At 36.5% G+C, this 21,472-nt stretch overlaps 1 protein-coding gene across 1 annotated transcript in view; it reads right to left on the bottom strand.

Annotated features, from left to right (window-relative positions):
• LOC118275801 (cell growth regulator with RING finger domain protein 1) overlaps window positions 1–21,472 on the bottom strand; it is a 44,263-nt gene that overhangs the window by 11,225 nt on the left and 11,566 nt on the right. The window contains exon 3 of the mRNA XM_050695404.1: window positions 9,688–9,823. Coding sequence (XP_050551361.1) covers window positions 9,688–9,823 — 136 coding nt within the window. The remainder of the gene's footprint in view (window positions 1–9,687; window positions 9,824–21,472) is intronic.

The raw sequence follows: 21,472 nt of genomic DNA, 5'->3' as shown, positions 1-21,472 counted from the left end.
TAAGAAACATGTAAGGAAAAGATTTGAGACAAATGTCTAGCGGTTACAATTCCGCCGTGTAGCTACACAACTCAGATATCAATCAACATGATAATGAAGATCTAAAACCACGGTGTTTATAAAGAATTGTTAGCTCGCGGAATCCCGTAATGGGTCATTGTTGGACGATTGCGAGACCGATAGTGTTTATATCTGCCGTCTATTGTCTCGCATCGAAGGCACTAGGTTCTGTAAACAACGCGGCAAGGACATGTGCACCGGTCACGAGGTGAATGGAGCAGTAGCTCGTGATTATTGAGACTTGACGCTGAATATTATAAACTTATTAGAGGGCTTAGTACGAGTTTGTTTTACGTTTAAGGTAATCGAAACGGCCGGCTCGAATAAACCTACCTATCAGAGCTCCGAACGCGTTCTCGTTTCAATTACTTTAATCGTAAAGCAAATTCGTACTAAGGATACAGAGCGCCGAACGCGCTCTCGTTTCGTTTTCTTTCAATGTAAAGCATAGTCGTACTAAGGGTACTGACTAAAGATGCAGTTTTGACATAAGCTCCATACAAAATTCAAGGTATTTCTGGTAGGTTAATGAATTAACTAACAAACAGAAACGTTCTAAAGAGTGGAAATGACTGAGTTTTCCATGAGCATCTGTTGTTTTAAAATTGGATCACCTCCTATTTTTAAACCAAGTTTTAGACGAGAAGACAGGCCGCTAAGTAATCGATACAATCAATGCCTGACACGAGAAGGATCCTGATAATGATAAAGATTAAGATATCTGGTTAAACATTACTCAGAATTCGCATTCTGACCGCAAAGCTAAACAAATCAAAAGTAGTTGCTATGCAACTGCACAAATTGAAAAAATATGAAACATTTACATAACAATTAGACTATGATTGTGAAAATATTTTCTTGAACTAATAACGGAAGTTTGATTTAAACATTCCTAGACGATTCCAACACGGATCAATCAAGTCGACTCAATATTTAATCTTATATCAATGTGAGATAATCAAATAATCAGATTAACTTCGCCTGTCTTATTTGTACTGGTCACTAAGCAAGTATGGAAAACCCGCACTTACGAATATGTTTATTACCGTTGAGAATTTTAAGAGCATCTTGAGTGGGTCCAAATATTTTTCCGTCGAATCTTTTATTGTTTGGTTTTGATGATTCATTTAATGTATGACTTATTATATCTACCTTGTAGTCGATTGTGTGATGAGTAGTTAGAAACCTTATTATTTTATTATGAAAATAAATAGTAGCATCGTCAAAACTTATTTTTTATGGAATATGTGGCAAACGAGCAGACAGGTCACCTGATGGTAAGCGATCAGCAGTCCATGGACACCCGCGTATGGAGACCGGACTCCCAAAAGGAGTACGCTCTTTTCTTGAAGGTCGTATCGGTTCGGAAATACCGCCGATGACAGCTCATTCCAGAGTTTTTATTTATATTTATTTGTTAAACAACATCCATTTCAGTTATGAGTTGCTTTTAATTGAGGTCGAATAGCGTAGATGATAATAAGGTTTTACATGGCCTCATATTTACTAATTCACACAAATGCGTCACTCTATCCGTTACAGATAACAGTAATTAAAAACTCTTTACGCTATTATTTTTATACCGTAAATTGTGAAATTACCGTATACATACAGTGGAGTTGACTGCCTCGTTGGCCGAGTGGTCGGAAGTGCGATTCCCGGGTTGGGCAAATTGAGATTTTTTCGAAAATTCCTCAGTGGTAGCACGATGTCTGGATTTGTGCCCAGTATATTATTATGGCAATAGGCTCACCCCCTATTACATGGGACTTATAACACAAATGGTAAAAAGTGGGTGTACATTGTATAGCGGCATTACATGTCGTAATGTGCATCTCTGCCTACCTTTTCGGGGATAAAAAGGCGTGACGTTGTGTGTGTATATGTATAGTGGAAGTCTTTGTTCATCAGTGGACGTTTTCCGGCATTTGACAGAAGAATAATCAAACTAATGTCTGTATTATGTTTACGAGATAAATCAATTGAATTATCTCAGAACTATTTATCTTGCGAGTGATCTTGAATCTGCAAACAATGACGTCACCGATCGAGATGACTCATGGCAAGAGGAAATAAACCTCAGTCAATATAAAAATACTCAAACAATACACCTAGTAATAAAACTATCTTACGGTTGGTAGGTAAAAATCAGAGTTAAGGTGCAGATGGTGGCCACCGGGGAGGTTTTAGTGCGGTAAAAACCCCACACTCCCTAGTTTTTTCCCCAAAAAGCTAGGCGCCTTTGAAAGGTTTCTCCCCGTCAAAAAAAAAAAAAAACGGTAGAAATCAGAGATAGGTACTCTCTTAACACATTAAACGCCATGAGGGCCAAAAGTGACCGGCGCTAGCGGAGGATTAGGCCTCAACAGATTATTATTGTTAGCAGTCGAGGTCTTAAACTACGATCCTTATTTAGTTCTATCTGCTAAAATTTTTGACCTTCGCAAGGTGTAAAATAACCCATTTAGGGAGAAAAGAGGTTGTCTTTGCTTGTCTCTCAATTTTGACTGCACCGTTGGTGCGGTGGCTGGGCAACTGGCTGCGTGCAACGTGTAACGGGTTCGAACTGTTTGTGTGATTCACAAATCGTTTCGGGTCTAGGTGTCATGTGCATATGAACTTGTAATTTTGTAAACGCACCCAGGACACTGTAGAAAATCCTTGTATAGGGAGCAACGTTTTTCTGGAGCTGCGGACTACCTAGCGGGTTTACCGGGCCTCCGGCTCGAAAAGCAGGAGCAGGAACGGGGAGGTTTTGAGTCAGTAAGAGCCTGACACTCCCTTTCGCTTCAGCGAAGGTCGGAGATCTTATTGGATGATTTTTCCCTCTCAATCTTAAAATGGTTTTATCAAGACGGCCTCTTCCAACCATCTTAGTATTATTCATGATAAACAAGGCCTTTCCAATTGATGTAGCAAAAAATTAATGAAACATTCACTTAAAATAACAATCTGAATTTAGGCCGAGTAATTTTTAAACTAAAGTGCCGCCCACACAGTTAGCAATAAAACGTTCTGGAAATAGACATCATCCGATTATTTTAGCGACCTTTAACCAGGTCAGGTGCTAGGCTCTCTGTTACAATTGCACTGGAGTTCATTGCTCTGGACAATATACTAGAAGTACCGCTCGTGGCTTTGTTTTTTTTTCGCGTGACGAAATTCCGTACACTAGTTTTGACACCTTACTTATAAGGTTACCTTACTGAGGTCACCTTACTTTAAATTTTTAAGGTTTTGGGACACTAATTTTTTTGGACCCTCATAATTTTGTTTCTTAAAACTGGATTCATGCCAAATTTATTAATAATTGGTAACGCCATTCGGATTTCAAATTCTGTATATCACAAAAAATATACGTGTATGTAAAAATCACTACATAGAATAAATCAAAATCACCTTTTCTGACCCTATTTCCCTTTGTATGCTTAAATCTTTAAAACTACGCAACGGATTTTATCACCATTGCACCCATGCGAAGCTGGGGCGGGTCGCCTGTAATAAATATAAGTAATCGAAATTGGGCCAGCCAGTAACAAACAACAGCTTCATACCCTAGAGACTAAGAGACGAGGACCTTGAAACCCGTGCATGTCGAAACCATCATGCAACACAAACCAGTTTCTTAATTCATTGATTTGTCTCAACGCAATCACTGTCAACAAACATTCTTGAGGAGCCACTGGTCATACTTGAAGATAATTTTCTATAAGACAATTTTAGAACAACGTCACGCCTTTTATCCCCGAAGGGGTAGGCAGTGGTGCACATTACATCACATAATGCCGCTACACATTGTACACCCACTTATCACCATTTGTGTTAGAAGGTCCAAGTAATAGGAGCCTATTGTCACATACTGGGCACAATTCCAGACACCGTGCTACCACTGAGATATTTTCGAAAACCCAAAAAAGTCCAGTAACACTTTGCCCGACCCGGGTATTGAACCCGAGACTCGATATCTGGCAGTCGCACATGCGACCACAATTTTAGAACTGAGATAAAAACAGAAAAAGAAAAAAAGGTAACCACTAAGTACTTACTTAAATTCGTAAATGACATCCGTTAACACATTGAAATTGAAAGTTTAATGGATGTTAATGTATTGTAAATTGTCGACAAGTTGTGTATGTGTGTCTGGGTGTCAATGTAACGGTTGCCTCCATAAACAACGTTCATTTACCTATCTGTTACGGTCGCATGTGATTCATTGTGATGTACCACTTTGTGAATGGTGCAAGTTATGAGTGGATACTTAAGTATTTGACACCTACTTTTCATGGGTGTCTTTTTACAAGAGTTTATCTAGGTATACTATAATATTATAAAGCTGAAGAGTTTGTTTGTGTGTTTGTTTGCTTGAATGCGCTAATCTCCGGAACTACTGGTCCGATTTGAATCATTCTTTTTGTGTTGGATAGTGCATTTATCGAGGAAGGCTATAGGCTATAAAACATCACGCTATGACCATTAGGAGCCAAGCAGAGCGGGTGAAACAGCGCGGAAGTAGCTAGTTAATAATAAAGATTTATGTTTTTTTTTAAGGGGAGGAAATCATCTAATGACTTCTCCCGCTTTGGGCGAGGATAGAGGGAGGGTCAGACTCTTACTGACTAAAAACCACTCCGTTCCTACTCCTGCTTTTCGAGCCGGAGCCCCGGTAACCCGCTAGGTAGTCCGCAGCTCCCGTTGAATGGTATTAGAGTACTAGCCATATGTAAACTGGCTCCCAGAACACTCCTTACATTCCTGGTTCGGATGGGTGTCACCGTGGTGGTTTTGGTTAGGTCCAAATCACTCTCCCTAGTCTTTCTTCCCGAAATCTAAGGACTCTTTAAAAGTTTTTGTCCGTCATAAAAAGAGTACTGCGACGTTCACAACTCCTATGGCAGTAAAGACATGCAGACATGTCTAATGTATCGTCTCCTGTTACATGTAATCAACGGAGTACTGTTCCCATTAGTATTTGATGCAAAACATCTGCCATCTGATCTGCCTTCCTCGTGTAGTCAATTAATTTTATCTTTGTTTTTCTCATTTGTAAGATTATGCTAGCACTATCTGTATGTCTGCATTCTTAGCCTTTTTTTAAAGAGTACCGAACGGAGCTTCTTGTTCGTGCTTCTCCATTTTGAAGCTACACTTTAGAAACAGCACCTAGCTTCACTGACGGACAGACTATTATTTATTTATTCATTTGTTGACGTTTCAAAAGTATCTAAGTATTTATGGTTTAATTGGGATTAATGATTTGACTTTGACTCGAAAAATATACCATCATGGTCATCTAAAGACTAAATTCAAACTGTAAACCATATTCGATATCAGGACATTACAAGTGCAGGTTTACTGACATCGTTTTCCTTTATCATAAATCGATGACGTGATGCACTGGAGAAATACTGAGTTACCGAGAGGAAGGAAAAGTCGATCGCGTCAAAGGACGTTGTTACAGCAACCGACGAAGCGGAGCTTGTGTTGCTTGCAAGGACATCGCTAGGAAGTGGTGTTACTTGGGAATATATTAAGCCTTTGACTGCCAATAGTAGACTGTTGAAGGCAAATCCTCCGCTAACGTCAGTCACCGGTGAGCACCACTGCGTTCAATGTGTTAAAAACCAGCTAAAGTATACCTCTATAATATCATTACTATAAACGTGATATTTTGGATGGATAGTTTGTTACTTAATCATGTCACAACGATGGTACAGATACAGACGAAAATATGAAGTTAGATTATAAACTAAAATAGACTGCTATCTTAGATGAAGCCATGGCTACATAACAAACTTACGATAAGACATCAAGACAAGGACAAATTCGACAAGGTCATATATCATTTTCTCTGCTTTCCCAAAGAATAGAAGACAGATGTCCCAAGCCACTAGTCACACCGCCATACTTTACAATTCGCGCTGGGAAAAGTAAACCATTTCTACTTAGCACTTAGACATTACCTACATATACTTACTAACACATTAGCTTGAAAATAACAGTATCGTGACACGGTCATCGGGATGATTGCCATCATTTGCCGATGTTTGCGCATATCGCACCTACATGCTACCTGGCCCATAAAATTGGACACAAAAGAAAGACTACTTAGTACGTTTGTCTTAAACAAACTTTATTTATACGGTTTTTGTTTTTCAACCCACTTTAAAAATGGTTACTACGTTCTCATTTTTCTTTGGTAAATATTTTTTTGTATTTTTGGGTCATAGCTTTGTGGTTTATGAACAGATTATAACATGCTAATGTGTCTATACGATTAAAGATCAAGCTATCCTGTGCTATTGCCTTGTTCGCACTACGCTAGTTATTTAGTCGATCCTCTCTCTTTCTCTCTCTCGTCGGTATTTTAGTCGATTCTCTTTCTCTCGCTAGTATTTTAGTCGACTCTCTCTCGCTTCGATTTCGGGACAGAAGCGAGAGAGAGAGAGATATGAGCCAAATGCTGTTTAGCGCTTGTCTACTTGTAGAATAAAAAACTAAATTATATGGGATTGACGTAAAAAAATTATACTTGTCAGCGTCATGCCCATACATTAAGATTTCTACTCTCTCGGTAGACAAGCGCTAAAGCACAGGCTAAAGTGGCATTTGCCTATAGGCTTTGAAGTGTCATCGAAATCAGTTTAATAATTTAGATCTCAATTTGAGATATTTTAACTAGGACTATTGAAAGACATGTTCTCGAAGCATCACAATAATAGATATGCATCTATCTACACGTGAACATGTGGTATGACCGCGACCTGACATTGAAAAGATTTGTATCTTTATGTTTGATTGTCTTCCAAAACATAATAATATTATGTATTGCATTTATATTTTATATGGGTCAGAGCCCATTCGTCCCCTAAAATTCGTCCCCCAGCATAAAAGTTGAAGATTCGGCACCTATTCAGGTACCTATTGGTACCCTGAGATAAAATTAGCTATATTTTACATAAGAAACGGTTAACATAGTACACTTGTAAACAGTTTATTATCGGAATTAATTTAATAAATCATAACATTTCTTTTGATTATTAAAAAAAAACATAACCCTCCTTCTGGCGCAGTCGGGTAAAAAGAGCTATGATGAATGATAATCCGTCATGATAATAATATATAACCTGTCGATAGGCTTACGATGTAAAATTGTCTCACTACGAATCGCTTGTTAAAATAACGGGTTACGAATAGATAAGGTGTTTAAAATTGGTAAGTACTTACTCTCCAGAAACAATAAATATTCTTTAGGGGACGAATGGGCCCCTCAAAAGTTGCAGGGGACCAGTGGGCACAGGGTGCGAATCTTAGGGGACGAATGGGCTCTGACCCTTTTATATGTATTAACTTGCATTTATATAGCCTAATTAAGCTATTTTTTCGTACAGATTAAACTGTCCGTAAAATTATATTAAATTAACGGACTTGTATACTTAATTGGCACTTGTTAACAAATATTTTTAAAATGCTTTGAGACCAATCTGGTATCAAGAAAAGCATAAGAGCTAACGCAAAGTTTGGCAGACAATTAATATTTTAGATTTGTAAGCCTTTATATGTCTCGGATGATAATATCTCGCTTTCTAGACAAAATATTCTCGATAATCATTATCAATTCACATCGTATTAATTTATTAACTGACAAGAAACAATTCAATCACAATTGCGACATATTAAATTATTTGTCACTACGAGAGCTATAAAATATTACACAGGAATTGCACCATTATAAATTAACGTTCGACAAGACAGCTAACTTAGTGACCTGTGACGTCACAGGACAGGAAACATGGCCGACTACTTAGTACTTAGTCGCAATGAAACTCAATCCGTTTAGTGAGTCAGTCAGGGGGCCTACTCCGGGCCAAGTTTCGGACGAAACTTCGTTTTTCGTTGAATTAAAGTAGACCCCCAGTTCAGAAAGGTTAGAAGACTTTGGTATTAAAATGATTCATTAGGTACTGTTTTTAGAAGCCATTAGTACATTTAATATTATTGTTTGGCTACCTTTTATGGCCAATTTGTTGGTGGTAAAGTTAATTGAACCATTATCCTATGTATTTAAGTTACATTTTAGATTGTAGTCTTTGTAATTTATTGTGTAAACTGAATGTATGTATGTTAATAGATTTTAGTTTTATTTAGTGTAACCTATTTGTTTGATGATGTTATTGTCGGGAAGTGTCAGTCCGCTTTTAAACTTCTGATATATAATCCAATTATTGTATGGTTTGTAAACATCACATTGAATTAGAATAGCGGTTAAAGGCGATATAACATTATAAATATTAATGAAATGTTATATTTCACTCGTATTACTGACTATTTTCGCCTGAAATAGACGTAACATGAGACATAATACACCACTGGTACTCATATTTAAGTGCTACTGAACCATGAAGTATGTACTTAAATATACTCTTTTAACAATAAATAACAGGAAACAATACCGTTAATTCTGACGAATTCCACTTGATTCTGCTTATTGTCTTAATATTAACGAATGCCAATTATGTATGTAAACAATGTTCAATGTTGTTTGTTTTGCACCAAAAGGTTGACAGCCTGACAAGTACCTATATATTCCACATGGAAATACATTCGCTTTGTTTACTAATTAATATATATTTTCTTGTATTGTAGTGTTTTTATGTATTGACTAGCGAACCCGGCGAACTACATTTTGGCCACCAATTACTTAACCTGCTTTTCCCCCCTTTTTCTTAATTTTCTTTACTATAAACCTCACGGAGCCCGAAACCTTTCCAACGAATGCAAAACCGTGGGAATAGGTTCGTGCGTTCTGGAGTTATAGCGTCAAGAAGAAAAACTCGACTTATTTTTATATTACAGAATATAGAAGATGTGTAATGTATTGTCGTTGATCTGTACTTGACATTCAGTTATTAATGATTAGATTACGAGTATTTATTATGTATATTTATTTAATGTTAAACTAATTATAATATACGAGGTTGTTACGTGTTATAAAACATCTGCACCTTTGCCCTGTCCTTGGGGAATAAATGTTACTTTTTTTACGATTGCATTCTAGATATAAAAGAATTGTGTGTAGTAGGACTGCAATCACTGGGATTATCAACCGCTCATAAAGTTTTTATGATCCCCAACACTACGGAAGTGCCATTAATCTACTATCTGTAAGAAATAACAATTACAAAAGTACTGAACGGACTTCTGAGTTCTCATTGTGAGAAGAGGAAGAAAAACAGAGGCCTTTGTTCAATATAAGACTTTCCTTTCTTCGGTCTGACAATGATGATAAATCTACAAAATCGAGGGTATGTAAAGTCATTTCATGTCTCTAATATACTTTGTTTACCATGTTAACCACCACATGGGTCACTGCACGGTTACGGTTACGGCACGGTCGGAATGTGTAACGGGTTCAATTCCCGCACGGAGCCACTCTTTGTGAGATCCACAAATTGTTGCTTCGAGTCTAGGTGTCATATGTATGTGAACTTCTATGTTTGTAAACGCACCCACGACACAGGAGATAATCCGACAGTGGGGCAACGTTTTATTAATAAAAAAAACTGTTAGCGAAGGATACACCTTCAATAGTCTTCCATCGGCTTAAAAATCTGAATATCTAGTACTTACTTTGTGAAATTGAAGTTACTAGAGGCTAGGATCTCTGCTAATGAGCCCCACAGCGTCCTGTGCAGCTCCCGCACTGGAGCCCCCCACCAGCTCGCGTGCCAGTACCTTACTGTTGAGGACACGCAGCAGTTTACACCTGGAACAATAGAGTTTTCTATCAGTATAGCTCAGAATTTAAGGAGGTAACTAAAAAATAGGGAGTTTTTATTCTGTGTCATCTGTGGAACAGCTGACAATAGAGCTGACAGTGGCAATAAAACAAAACATAATGCACTACTAGACATGTTTTCTAAAGGCTAGAAGCGGGCTTAGATTATACCTAAACAGAAAACGATAATTGAGTGCCTACATTACAAGTTGGACCAAATCAGATGTCCGGCATTGTAGGCAGTTTTTTTTACAAAATATGGACTTAATAGTATGATTGGCCATTGTTATCTTCCTGGGTTAACAAAAGGTTGTTTCGTTTACAAGAATTTAGCGTAGGAGAACCGATCGAGATCATTAACCGATTAACGAAGTTGTACTCCCAAATACGACCATAAGGAACTCCTTATAAAAATGAATATCTTGCCAATATAATTGGCAATATTATCGAATAGTTGTTTATAGTTAAATATATGCAGAATGTAACCTTTATAAATATCAAAAGCAACAAAAACTGTGCACAATAGTTCAACATAATAAAATTGCTTAAAATAGCACTATTATTTAATAATATTTAGTGCCAAACAACATGTTTTCATCTATTGCAATTTTAGTGGTCAATTACGGAAATATGCAATATGTTATAAACATTGATATGAGCAATAAATAACTAAATGTCATAATAATGTTTGACCTTATCAGACAGAAGCTAATCTGCGCGCGCACCTGACATTGAGCGTATCTTTCGACACACTTGCGCCTACGCAACCAACGAACACTGATTTCTTATGCAAATTTTAAAAGTAAAGAATTTCTTTCATATTTGAATATATTTTTTGGTCTTCTGTCGGTTTCTTTGTAAAAACATTTTCATAGATTTTTTTATGGAAATGTTTATTATTTTTGGCGCTAGTGTAGCATTAGGTCATGCGAACGATGCACTTGTATCGAATTTGGGCGAGTTTATCTTACACAAACAGGATGTTGCGTTGGAGTTTATTAATTTGTTTAAAATTTAATGGATAATACTGAAGTTATTTATGTACATATTTATCTACAAACTATCAGTCCATGAGCAGCATGCATTATATATTTGACAAATGTAGTAGAGACTAAAAAATAATATATTATTATGACAAACTCGTCTTTAAATGCCACGATTCTGTCGCATGCCAGTCGTTCATCTGCATCCTCCCACACTAATGGGACACTGATCATAAATATCGTCACTCATATTTAATTTATTTAGGAAATAGCAATCAGACGTGTCAAACGCTTTTGACAAATCACTGCAAAGAATTGTTGAATTTGAATTTAACAATAGTTCCCATAAATTCTTTTCAGGTTTAACGACTTACTGTGTGTCTTTCTTTAAATAAATATTCGCACAATATTAGCGAAAGGAAAAATAAAATAACACATTATGCGACCGTTCGTCTGTCAGTGTTGGCAGCTCTTCAAAACTGCTGAACCGAATAGTAACAAATACGAACAAAACGATAATATTTTGACGACTGTCTTCTTGTTGTTTTATTTGTTTCGTGGCCTTTTATTAGCTTCACCTGTATTTATAAATGTAATGAAAAAACATTGTTATATTACACCTTTCTCCAGCTCGAGTCTGATATAATGTAAATTAAACTTTATGCCAGTTACGATACGATATAAATCCAAAGTAATAAATGATAACTAATCAGGTCTTCTGTACTGATAAATCTTTGTCCGATCCTGGGATCTATCTCTATATATGGGATATATCTCTACCTCGAGTTTCCCTCATTATTCTCTAGTCAATTGGTGAAAACATTGTAACGGAACCATTAAGGGAATTATTCACCTACTTGAATTAATGTCATTGACATAAAGACGACTAGGTGATTTGTAATGCTAATGTAATTCGTATTGCCGGTAATTCATTAACTATTTATTTAGAGCCGGATATTTGTACAATTTGAATTCACCTTTTTAAATTATTGTTTACTTATTGCAATAGTAGTTTCGTCTTCTATTGGTATAACAAAAAAATATCATAACCTAATATAATAATCATCTTGTCCATTGTTCGTGTACCATTAGAGTTTATTAAAGGACTTAGACTGGGCAGCAACCAGTTGACTTGAACTTTTTAAACTGCGATCTCAAGCCTGCCAAGCATGAGGATTATGGCCAATTCTTTTAGGTTGCGAAGACTCAATTTAACAATAGACCTTCAGAGGTTGTTGAAACAGGTTGTTTTCTCATAATTAGAGCTTGAGCGAAAATAACTACAGATATGTTTCAAGGTCATATTGACAATTAACTGGCGTACTCAGAGCCATTTAATGATTACTTAAACTATTCCTTAATTACTAAGAACTGGGTTAGGTAACCATTCAACGACTCTGAGGTTTTTTTTTATGGAACAGGTGTCAAATGAGTAAACGAGTCACCTGATGGTAAGCGATCAGCGCCGCCCATGGACATGAGTACGGCGGTAAGTCCAATTTTTTTATTAAAATGTTGTTTCATTTGACTTTCGTCTGTTTATTTTTAGCGTGTAACAAGTAAACAGCATTATGTCGCCGAGACGCGGACCGTACAATAATAATGTCGTACATACATACACACGTAGGTATACGACAATTGGTCACTCGTATAGGTCGACCTAAAAATAGGACTAGTTTGTGTCGAAAGAGGCTACTAAGGGATTATAGAACACGAATACATATAAATACTAGAAACTTCCATTTCGAGGCTAGAATTTTGGACACTGTATTTATTTTCGAAGGCATGGAAAAGGGTAGAGAGAAACATACAATTTTGTCCAATAAAGAGATTGAGAATAAATTGAAAAAAAAAAGGAAAGAAAACCTTGCTATTATTGATTTTGAAACCTAACAAACACTGAGACATGCCATCAAAAGCAAGTAATCAGCAACAACACTGGTATCTAGACAAACTAGTCCAGTCTAACCACAAAACGATCCTCAAAAACAGATCCAAGCACTCTTGGAATAACGCCGATATTGCTCTGTAGCACATTTATTTACACTGCATACATTGCAACCGCGGCCAATGGTATATTGACTGAAAGTGCAAGTGAGTTCAACCAGCGTGTTGGCCTGGCTTTAATAAGATATGACTCACTTCTTCAATATGATGCCTGTGCCTGTTCTTTTTATATCAGGCCATTTATTTTACGAAGGGTTTGTGGTGTTGTATTCCTTTCATCAATTATGGTTTATACTTTGTTATGAGTCAAGCTGTGGTCAAGTTAAGAATCGTAATAATATTTCGCTTGTGTCCCTTAGGATTTACATTTCAAGTCACATTTGGTTGATGAGGTGGTTTGATAGTAGCTTTTATAAGTGAATAATTGTAATTACCTATGCTGATCCTCTCGGTCAATCTGAATGGCATTGGGGAAGGTCTGTGTTCAGTAGCAAATATGTCGCTGATACGATGATGATGATGAAATACATTTACTTGCATGTTAAATAAGCACTATACAAGTATACGTGGCCTATCATCAATTTTCTTGGAGATTGAAATTTTTTTCATAATAAATGAAGCCTTACTAAGTGTAGTTAATACAATAATAACAACAAACAAGTAACAGCAGATAAAAGAACAGAGAGGACAAAACGGAAAAAAATAAACATGTATGTACATCCTTTACACAAAGTATTACAAATTAGGGTACAATACAATTTGTTCTAGAGACGTCTACAAGATAATGGTACGGAGAATTAGTACAAATTAAGAGATAACAGTAACAATATCTCGTTTGAGTGCACGCGTACTGAACGCACTTAGCTCTAAATGCCCCTATACGATATTATAAAACTAAAGTGTTTGTTAGTTTGGTAGAATGCGAAAATCTTTGAAACTACTGGTGCGAATTTAAACATTATTTTTGTGTTGGATAGTCTATTTATCGAAGAAAGCTATAGGGTATAAAATATCACACTGGAATCCATAGGATTCGAAAAACAGATGAAACTGCTAGTAGCTAGAGATAAGCTAAGTTTACTTGTTTACTAGAGAAATCTCAGGAACTACTAGTTTGAATTGGAAAAATCTTTCTATGTCGGACAGTTAATTTGTTCAGGAAGGCTATAAGCCACAAAACATAACGCTACGCCCGATGAAACCTCGCTAAATAAGAGATAACAGTATAAAAACATCTCGCGAGTGCACGAGTACCGAACGCACTAAGCTCCTAACTGCTCTAATACGATAACAGCGCCACACCGAACACAATACACATCTATTTGTGTCGCTGGGTTTGCGAACCTTCGGTGCGCACGCGCTGGCGGTGACGTTTACTATTATTTAATGTATTACGGTTAATGAATTTGTATAGCTGTTCTTTCTTTAAGGTTTGTATTTACTTCCATTTGTCCTATCATGGTATTTATATTTAGTATTGCGTAATAGAAATTGAACAACATAGGTGACGTACGAGAAAAAAATGCATTATAAAAACTAGCAGAGGTGAGATTACAGTCAACAGAATTGTTCTTGATACCTTTATAAAGATCAAGAGATTATTGATTTTGAAGCAGGTATAAAAATGTTTTGAAACCCTGTGAATACCTATCAATATGAATTCCAGGAAATTAAATCAACGATTCAGTAGCAAACGGTAAACAGTGTGGGGTGAACGCACTAAACATGGTCATCGTATACAAGCCATGCCTTAAGAACGAGCGCACATTACACATATCTGCGACACGACGCGACATAAACGCACCATTCAGATCGGAATGCAGATAAAAAATATCGCAAGTAGGCGCGTCTAAGTCGAACGATATAAATTGCTTTCCATTCCCCGTCGAAGTTGTTCCGATTCTGATATGTCGAGTAGTAAAAAAGTTTAAAAGTCTATAAACTTGTAATTGGATTTTATATTGCTATATGAAAATAGTATTAAAATCCTTATTACAATTGTTTAAAGTAGTTGTTATCGATTATATTACAAATGGTTTTATAAGTGGATTAGGTACACCCAAAGTAGATCTTGGTTTCATGGGAATAAGTAAGCGGTACTCAGTAGTGGCATAATATGTATGTGCATAACTCCTTGGTCATTAACGTTCAAAAGTACCTTTTGCCTTCTCGGTCTATTTGAAATAATTTTGACTATGACCTTGACTTCATATTACAATCAGACGGATCAAATTTACCTACCAAAATTGCAAAGCCCATTAATTAACATAATAAAGATATAAACATATTATTTATTCATAAGTAATTAATAACCATACATACTTAGCATATTTCGCGCCGTTTAATCAAAATATAATTAGTAACTGTCAACCTTTATGTCAAGGTGTTAAAAGTTCAACTTGAAATGACATTTTTGTACGAAACACGATAAAAAATTTGACACATAGTTCATTAAAGCGTTTATTAATTTATTCAGTCACGTTTGAGCAGTAAATGCGATTAAATCGTTGCAAAAGTCGTCACGTGTATGCAATAATAACATGAATACGGGTCAGGTTTGGCAACTGCATACTTAAGACTAGGCGCACATTATCGACTGGTGTGGAGTGGGAATTACTCGAATGCGATTATTTCGTTAAAAATGTTAAATAAACCTGCTGCTATATGTAGGAACGACCGTTAATTTCTGTTGATCACAAAGTTATTGTTAGTCATGGGTATGATTTCTGGAGGTGTTGAAATATTTTTTAGGATTTCGGATTAATTTTCAGTGGGGATTTACACCTGGTTTGTAACGATGGAACTTTTCAGCTAAAGATAATTTGGACTACGGGTATCCCTGTCTTCCCTGGGAATAACTAGATACTTCGAACCATCGAACCATTCGAACTAAAGCAAGTTGTACAGAAAGAAAACAAAAGCCAATCGGAGTGCTTTCATAAATAAGTTTTGCAAGATAGGTATATTTTGTTTGTGTCAACTTTGTCGTGTTATAAGTTTCATAACTAATAACAGAGGTCCTTGTTTTGTTTGAAGATGTATGAAGATGAAATACAATAAAATATAATCCTGAATAATTCCCAAAGTAGCAGCTATCTGTAAGTAAAATACCAACCGGAGACCGGAGCTATTTGTTTATATTTCTGTGGGAGCTACGGAAGACCTACCGAAGCAGGAGTAGGAACAGAGTGGTTTAGTCAGAAAGAGTCTGACATTCCTTCTTGCCTCACCAAGGCAGGAGGAGTCATTGGATGATTTTCCTCACTCAAACTAATAAATAGTAAAATGACAAAATCAATTATGTCAATATAGGTTTTATGAAGTAAATCAAGTAAATAACGTAAATAGCAAGTAAGTTTACTTACATCAGTGTAGGTAAATTCACATCTAAATAGTTACATTTTGTAAGAAAAATTTGTTTGAAGTAAACCTGTAGAGTGTAGAACCAGGAAACACGTTCAAAGATATCAATTACTTTGACAAACGATTAATGAACTAACTGAAAGGTTTGTAGGTTACATAAACAATCTATTACTTTAGTGCTTAAAAATATTGCCGAGTCGAGATTGAGGTTAAACGGTAACCGCTAACCTAGAGGCAGTCTAAATAAAAAACTGTGTTAACCGCAGTGATTTGTATCAATTTAAATGGTTTATTTCATTAATCTTTGGAATTTTGTTTAAGTATTCTGAGAGATCTTAGATAGTTCGAATAATTCTAGGCATAGGACATGGGGAAGGCAGGAACTATCGGTGTTCGGGTACATGGTGATTAATCCTGAAATCTTCTCCGTGCGAAAAGAGGCCTTTGGTCAGCAGTGGCCACTGACAAGCCGTTGATGTGATATGTGATGTGTTCGGCTATAAGTGGCAAGTTGTTGTTCGCGGTGGAGGATTGAGGGCATAAAGGGGAGAGGTCCTCAGCAATGGAGTCTTTCAGGTGATAATTTGGATAATGTACGTAGCTGTGTATACTACGTTTCGTAACAAAATACCTGGTACTGGCTTCATAGAAACCGAAGTGTAGGAAAAGGGACTTAACAAGTTTTATCAACGATACTTATTTAAGTATACTAATGAAAACAAAATCATGTGTCACTCGTGAATGGTAATTGGCAGAGTAATAATAAATTGGGTTAAGGTGTTAACTAATTGGTCTACAAACTAAGCATATTGACCCAGTAAATATTCTACGCTATAATAAGTTATTTAAATAGCTGTTCTTTGACTCTAAGAATTTAAACTTGGTTGGTTCTTCCTAGTTTTTTAGCTGTTATATAGAATTATCTAGGGTTTTTTAAGAATTCTGTATCGTGGATAGGTTTGTAACATGTCGTATTTGATTCGGAGCTGCGGACTAACTAGCATGTTTGCCATGACTCCGACTTAAAAAGCAGGAGAAAGAACTGGGTGGTTTTTAGTGAGTAAGAGTCTGACACTCCCTCTCGCCTCGCCCAAGGCCTGAGAAGCCATTGGATGATTTTATCCCGTCAAAAAATAGTCCTATTGGGGTTTTTAGTGATAAGCGTTTTCAAAGAAACTTTTTTATTGCATTATTTGTTAAAGTGACGAACTTTATAATTTTTACTAGTTTCTGTTTTTAACTGAGCCTCAAGTTCTTCTACCAATTATGTAAGTACATGTGTAAATTCGTCACAGTTTCGGTAAAATTGTATGTAATTTGCATAGACCAACATAAATGGACCAATTACGAAGCAAACGTGTCTCATTTGTATCAAAACAAAGCCCACATACAATTTAGACATAGGCAACCGCCATCTTGGCTTTTCAATTAGTATACATGACGTCATTAGTCATTACATATAGACTGAGACCAAATCTTTTTTTCGACGACGACAAAAATGTTGGATCTACCTATTTTGTTCCCCAAAAAAGTTGGTAAGCTGAGGTGCTCATAACTAAATGCAACATCTACTTTCAGGTACAAAAAAACATGATCGGAATCCCAGAAAGTTGAATGAACGGAATAACTTTGAAATATATTGGGACAAAGTCATTGGCTTTTTTGTGGGGGAAAATCATCTAATGACTTCTCTCGCCTTGGGTGAGACGAGAGAAGTCAGACTCTTTCTTACTTCCTACCTCCCCGTTCCTTCTCCTGCTTTTAGCGGGAGCCCCGGTAACTTGTTATGTTGTCCTTAGCTCCGGAACAGTCATTGCCTTATACTGTAATAAGGACTTTTAATAATAATTGAATCAGATTCCCGGCCCGGTCATTTCCAAATTATTTAATTATAATTGTAGAAATAACACTAGCACTAACACCAGGCTAACACTTCTAGTGTTATTTCAACAATTAACTACATACACAATACACGGTTTGTCCTCACCCACCACTAACCGCTATGATTCATGTCACCCCAAGTTCGACGATGGGTTAATATTTTATTAAACTTCTCAATGTCTGAATTATTCATTACGTATGAATCAATGAAATGGAATTGGTACTACCTAAACTATTACTTTGTTTGTAATATCACCAAAGTGCCTTTGTGTAGATTGATTGATATAAATGCTTTGACTTTGACACCGTCTCACATAAAGGAAAGTTCAAACAAAATAAATATTATATCTACCCACTGAAGTTGCTAATGTTATAATTTGTGTTAAATAGTAATAAAAAATAGTTTGTGGCTTATCTGGGTTATACCACAAAATTATATTTTTTAAAGAGTTTAGACAAACTTTAAACTCTTTTACACAAAAACTCCTTTTATAATTAGGATGTCTGTAATGTGATGTATGTAAAGTGTGATCTATCTACCTGCGTAGATAGATCACACTTTATACTATTTACTTAGTAACTTACTACTACTTTTAACGTACTACTTTCGTGTACAAATATTCTATAGGTATCTATGGTACATAAGGCGGTATAGTCAGCTACCCATTCCTATCCCGTATTGCGTGCAAAAGGCATAACAGTTATAGGCAGTATAGTTAGGAATGCTATACATGGCTTCATGCTCTAGACTAGCTGATGCCGTCATTGGGTCTGCTAAAATTGTCCAGACAGTGATAATTGGCCTTGTGATTCACACACGCGTTGATTACATCGTTTTTTCTTACAATATTTTTTTCTTGCAACGGGTAATGATGAGAGTTCAAATAACTGTTAATGGTAACAAAAAAGTTATGTAAACGTTTCAAGTATTATACATAGGAATCAAAATATTTAGTAGGCTCTTTTTACATCTACTTAAAAGTTGACAGGTAGAAAATGCCTTTAGCGGAAAATTAATAACCAATCCTAAAGTCAATCAAAATGAGTCCAAACAAAGTAAATACTTTGTTTGGATTCATTTTGATGGCAAAAATAGATCTAAACTAAAATTAGTTTAGATCTATTTTTGCCATCAGTTGTAATTGTAAGGTATGGAGTTCTGTCAAAATCTTAGACTAGAATCTAGTAATTCGAATTAAAATCGTTTATTAATTTCAGCCGTAAATCTGCCGACGTAAAACTAGACATTTAAAAGGAGCCCGGGGCTGCGGACGACCTTGCGGTTTACCGGGGCCCCGGCTCGTAGCAGGCGTAGGAACGAGGTGGTTTTTAGTCAAAGAGTCGGACACTCCCTCTCGCCTCACCCAGAGTGGCAGTAATCACTCGGTTACTGTACAAAGGCACGTATTATTATCCAGTGCCGGCGTGATGGGGTGATGGCCCAGGGCGACAAATTCTGGAGGGCGCCAAGGTCTGAAGTTGGAGTCTCTTGCCTCTCCTAGTGCAAACCTTCAGGACTATACTCAACGCTCTGTGCATATGCATATTTTTTTATTGAGAACAAAACTTTCTACGTCCGCGTCCTTAGCTCTGGGTAACGCTAAAGGAAAGATGAAATTCTTAACATAATTTTACTTGGGATCAGCAAAAAACTAACACTTGATATTACTTCCGTCAAGTCGGCGTCACAATATTTTCGCCCGGGGTATCAGTGGCGCTTACGCCGGTACTGTTATTATCGCAGCTGTGTGCCGTGTCGTAGGCAGAACAAACAATAGTTCTCATACAAGTGTTTCGCTTTCTACGCTGTATGTGAACCATGACACTGGCGGTCGCGGTTGACGGCACATTTCTTCAACCGTTTACTTATATCCTAGTTTAATGAACACATTTTTGCATAATTCTATATGTAATATGATGTTACATTATGTTTGGTATTCGTTAAAGAACTGTAGTAAATTGTTTCTTTGAGAAACAGCTATTTACTTTGGGGTAAAATCATCCAATGACTTCTTCCGTCCTGCGTTAGTCGAGAGTTCTGTGTTAGACTCTTACTAACTAAAAACCACCCCGATGCTACAGTTCCGATTTATTAGAAAGTGGTATTGGCTATTTTTTATGAACTGTGTAGTCTTTTAGTATCATGAGTCTTATAACACTCAAGAGAAGGATATTTGGTAAATTTTAACACGTCTTCTATAACAATACTTAGGAAATAATCAGGTTTTATTACGTAATCTCAACATATCATATTTGTATTATTCTAAACCTAGACCACATTTTAGGTAGGAATACAAAATCTAGAATATATTTAAAATCCATTTCCTAGATCAAAAACCAATAGACCGAGTGTTTAACACATTTGCGCGGGCGCACGACTGAAATGACGTGAACCAATTGTAAAAATTACAGCAAAAAATATAACATACCTAAGGTCATCGACACTTAGATATTAAACAACTTTATAGTTAGATATCGTTACGATAATATGGTTATCCAAATACCGCATAACAAGTGCGTATGCAGTACAAACGGTAACGTTCGCGTTTACGTTACGGATTACGCGAATGGTTGAGGTTTAACCGGCTTATACGGGTTTATGACCAGTCCTTAAGGGGCGAAAGTGGTTAGTAGATCCATCTCCAACTTTCACTCTTTTATGTTCGTAAATAAGGTGTATTTTTGATAAGCATTCAAATATTTTCTTGTTTGGAATGGTAAGGATTTAACCAATCATTTTGAAGATCAACTTAAGATTTTGATAAAAAGACGAAGAAGTTTCAAGATGCTATTTGCCCTTATATTCAAATCGGACAAAAAGGAGTCTGAAGTTTGAACTTTAACGTATGTTTTTCTACATATAGATGTATTACTTATACATATATATGCAGTAAACATGTGTATTATACAGGATGGTATTTTGTACATATTTATTAGGACATAAACTAATCTGCCTGCCTACGTCTGACTGCCTCGTTGGTCGAGTGGTCGCAAATGCGACTGTCGGACAAGGGGTCTCGGGTTCGGCCCGGGTCGGGCAAAGTATTTTTTTGGAAAAATTCTCGGTAATAGCACGGAGTCTGGAATTGTTCCCAGTATCCAATAGGCTCACCCCCTATTACATGGGACTTGTAACACAAATGGTAAAAAATGTGTGTACATTGTATAGCGGCATTACGTGCCGCTATACAATGTACACACATGTAATGTGCACCTCTGCCCTACCCCTTCGGGGATAAAAGGCGTGACGTTGCCCATACATTTTCATCCAGCAAAAGTAAACCTAAAGTGAAGTGTCATTAGCAGCGTTATGCCTTGGTATAGGGAGAAAATCAGCGAGTAAAACCTAGTATTTCATACCAACACTACATTTACTAGTATCGTGGGCGATCACTAGTATAAAACATGTTTATATAGCCAATCAAATGCCAGCCTACCTGTAGTGACACCAGCTCGAAACATT

The sequence above is a fragment of the Spodoptera frugiperda genome, chromosome 8 (assembly GCF_023101765.2).
Source record: "Spodoptera frugiperda isolate SF20-4 chromosome 8, AGI-APGP_CSIRO_Sfru_2.0, whole genome shotgun sequence".
Classification (NCBI taxonomy): Eukaryota; Metazoa; Arthropoda; class Insecta; order Lepidoptera; family Noctuidae; genus Spodoptera; species Spodoptera frugiperda.
This window is presented reverse-complemented; position numbering and strand designations above follow the sequence as displayed.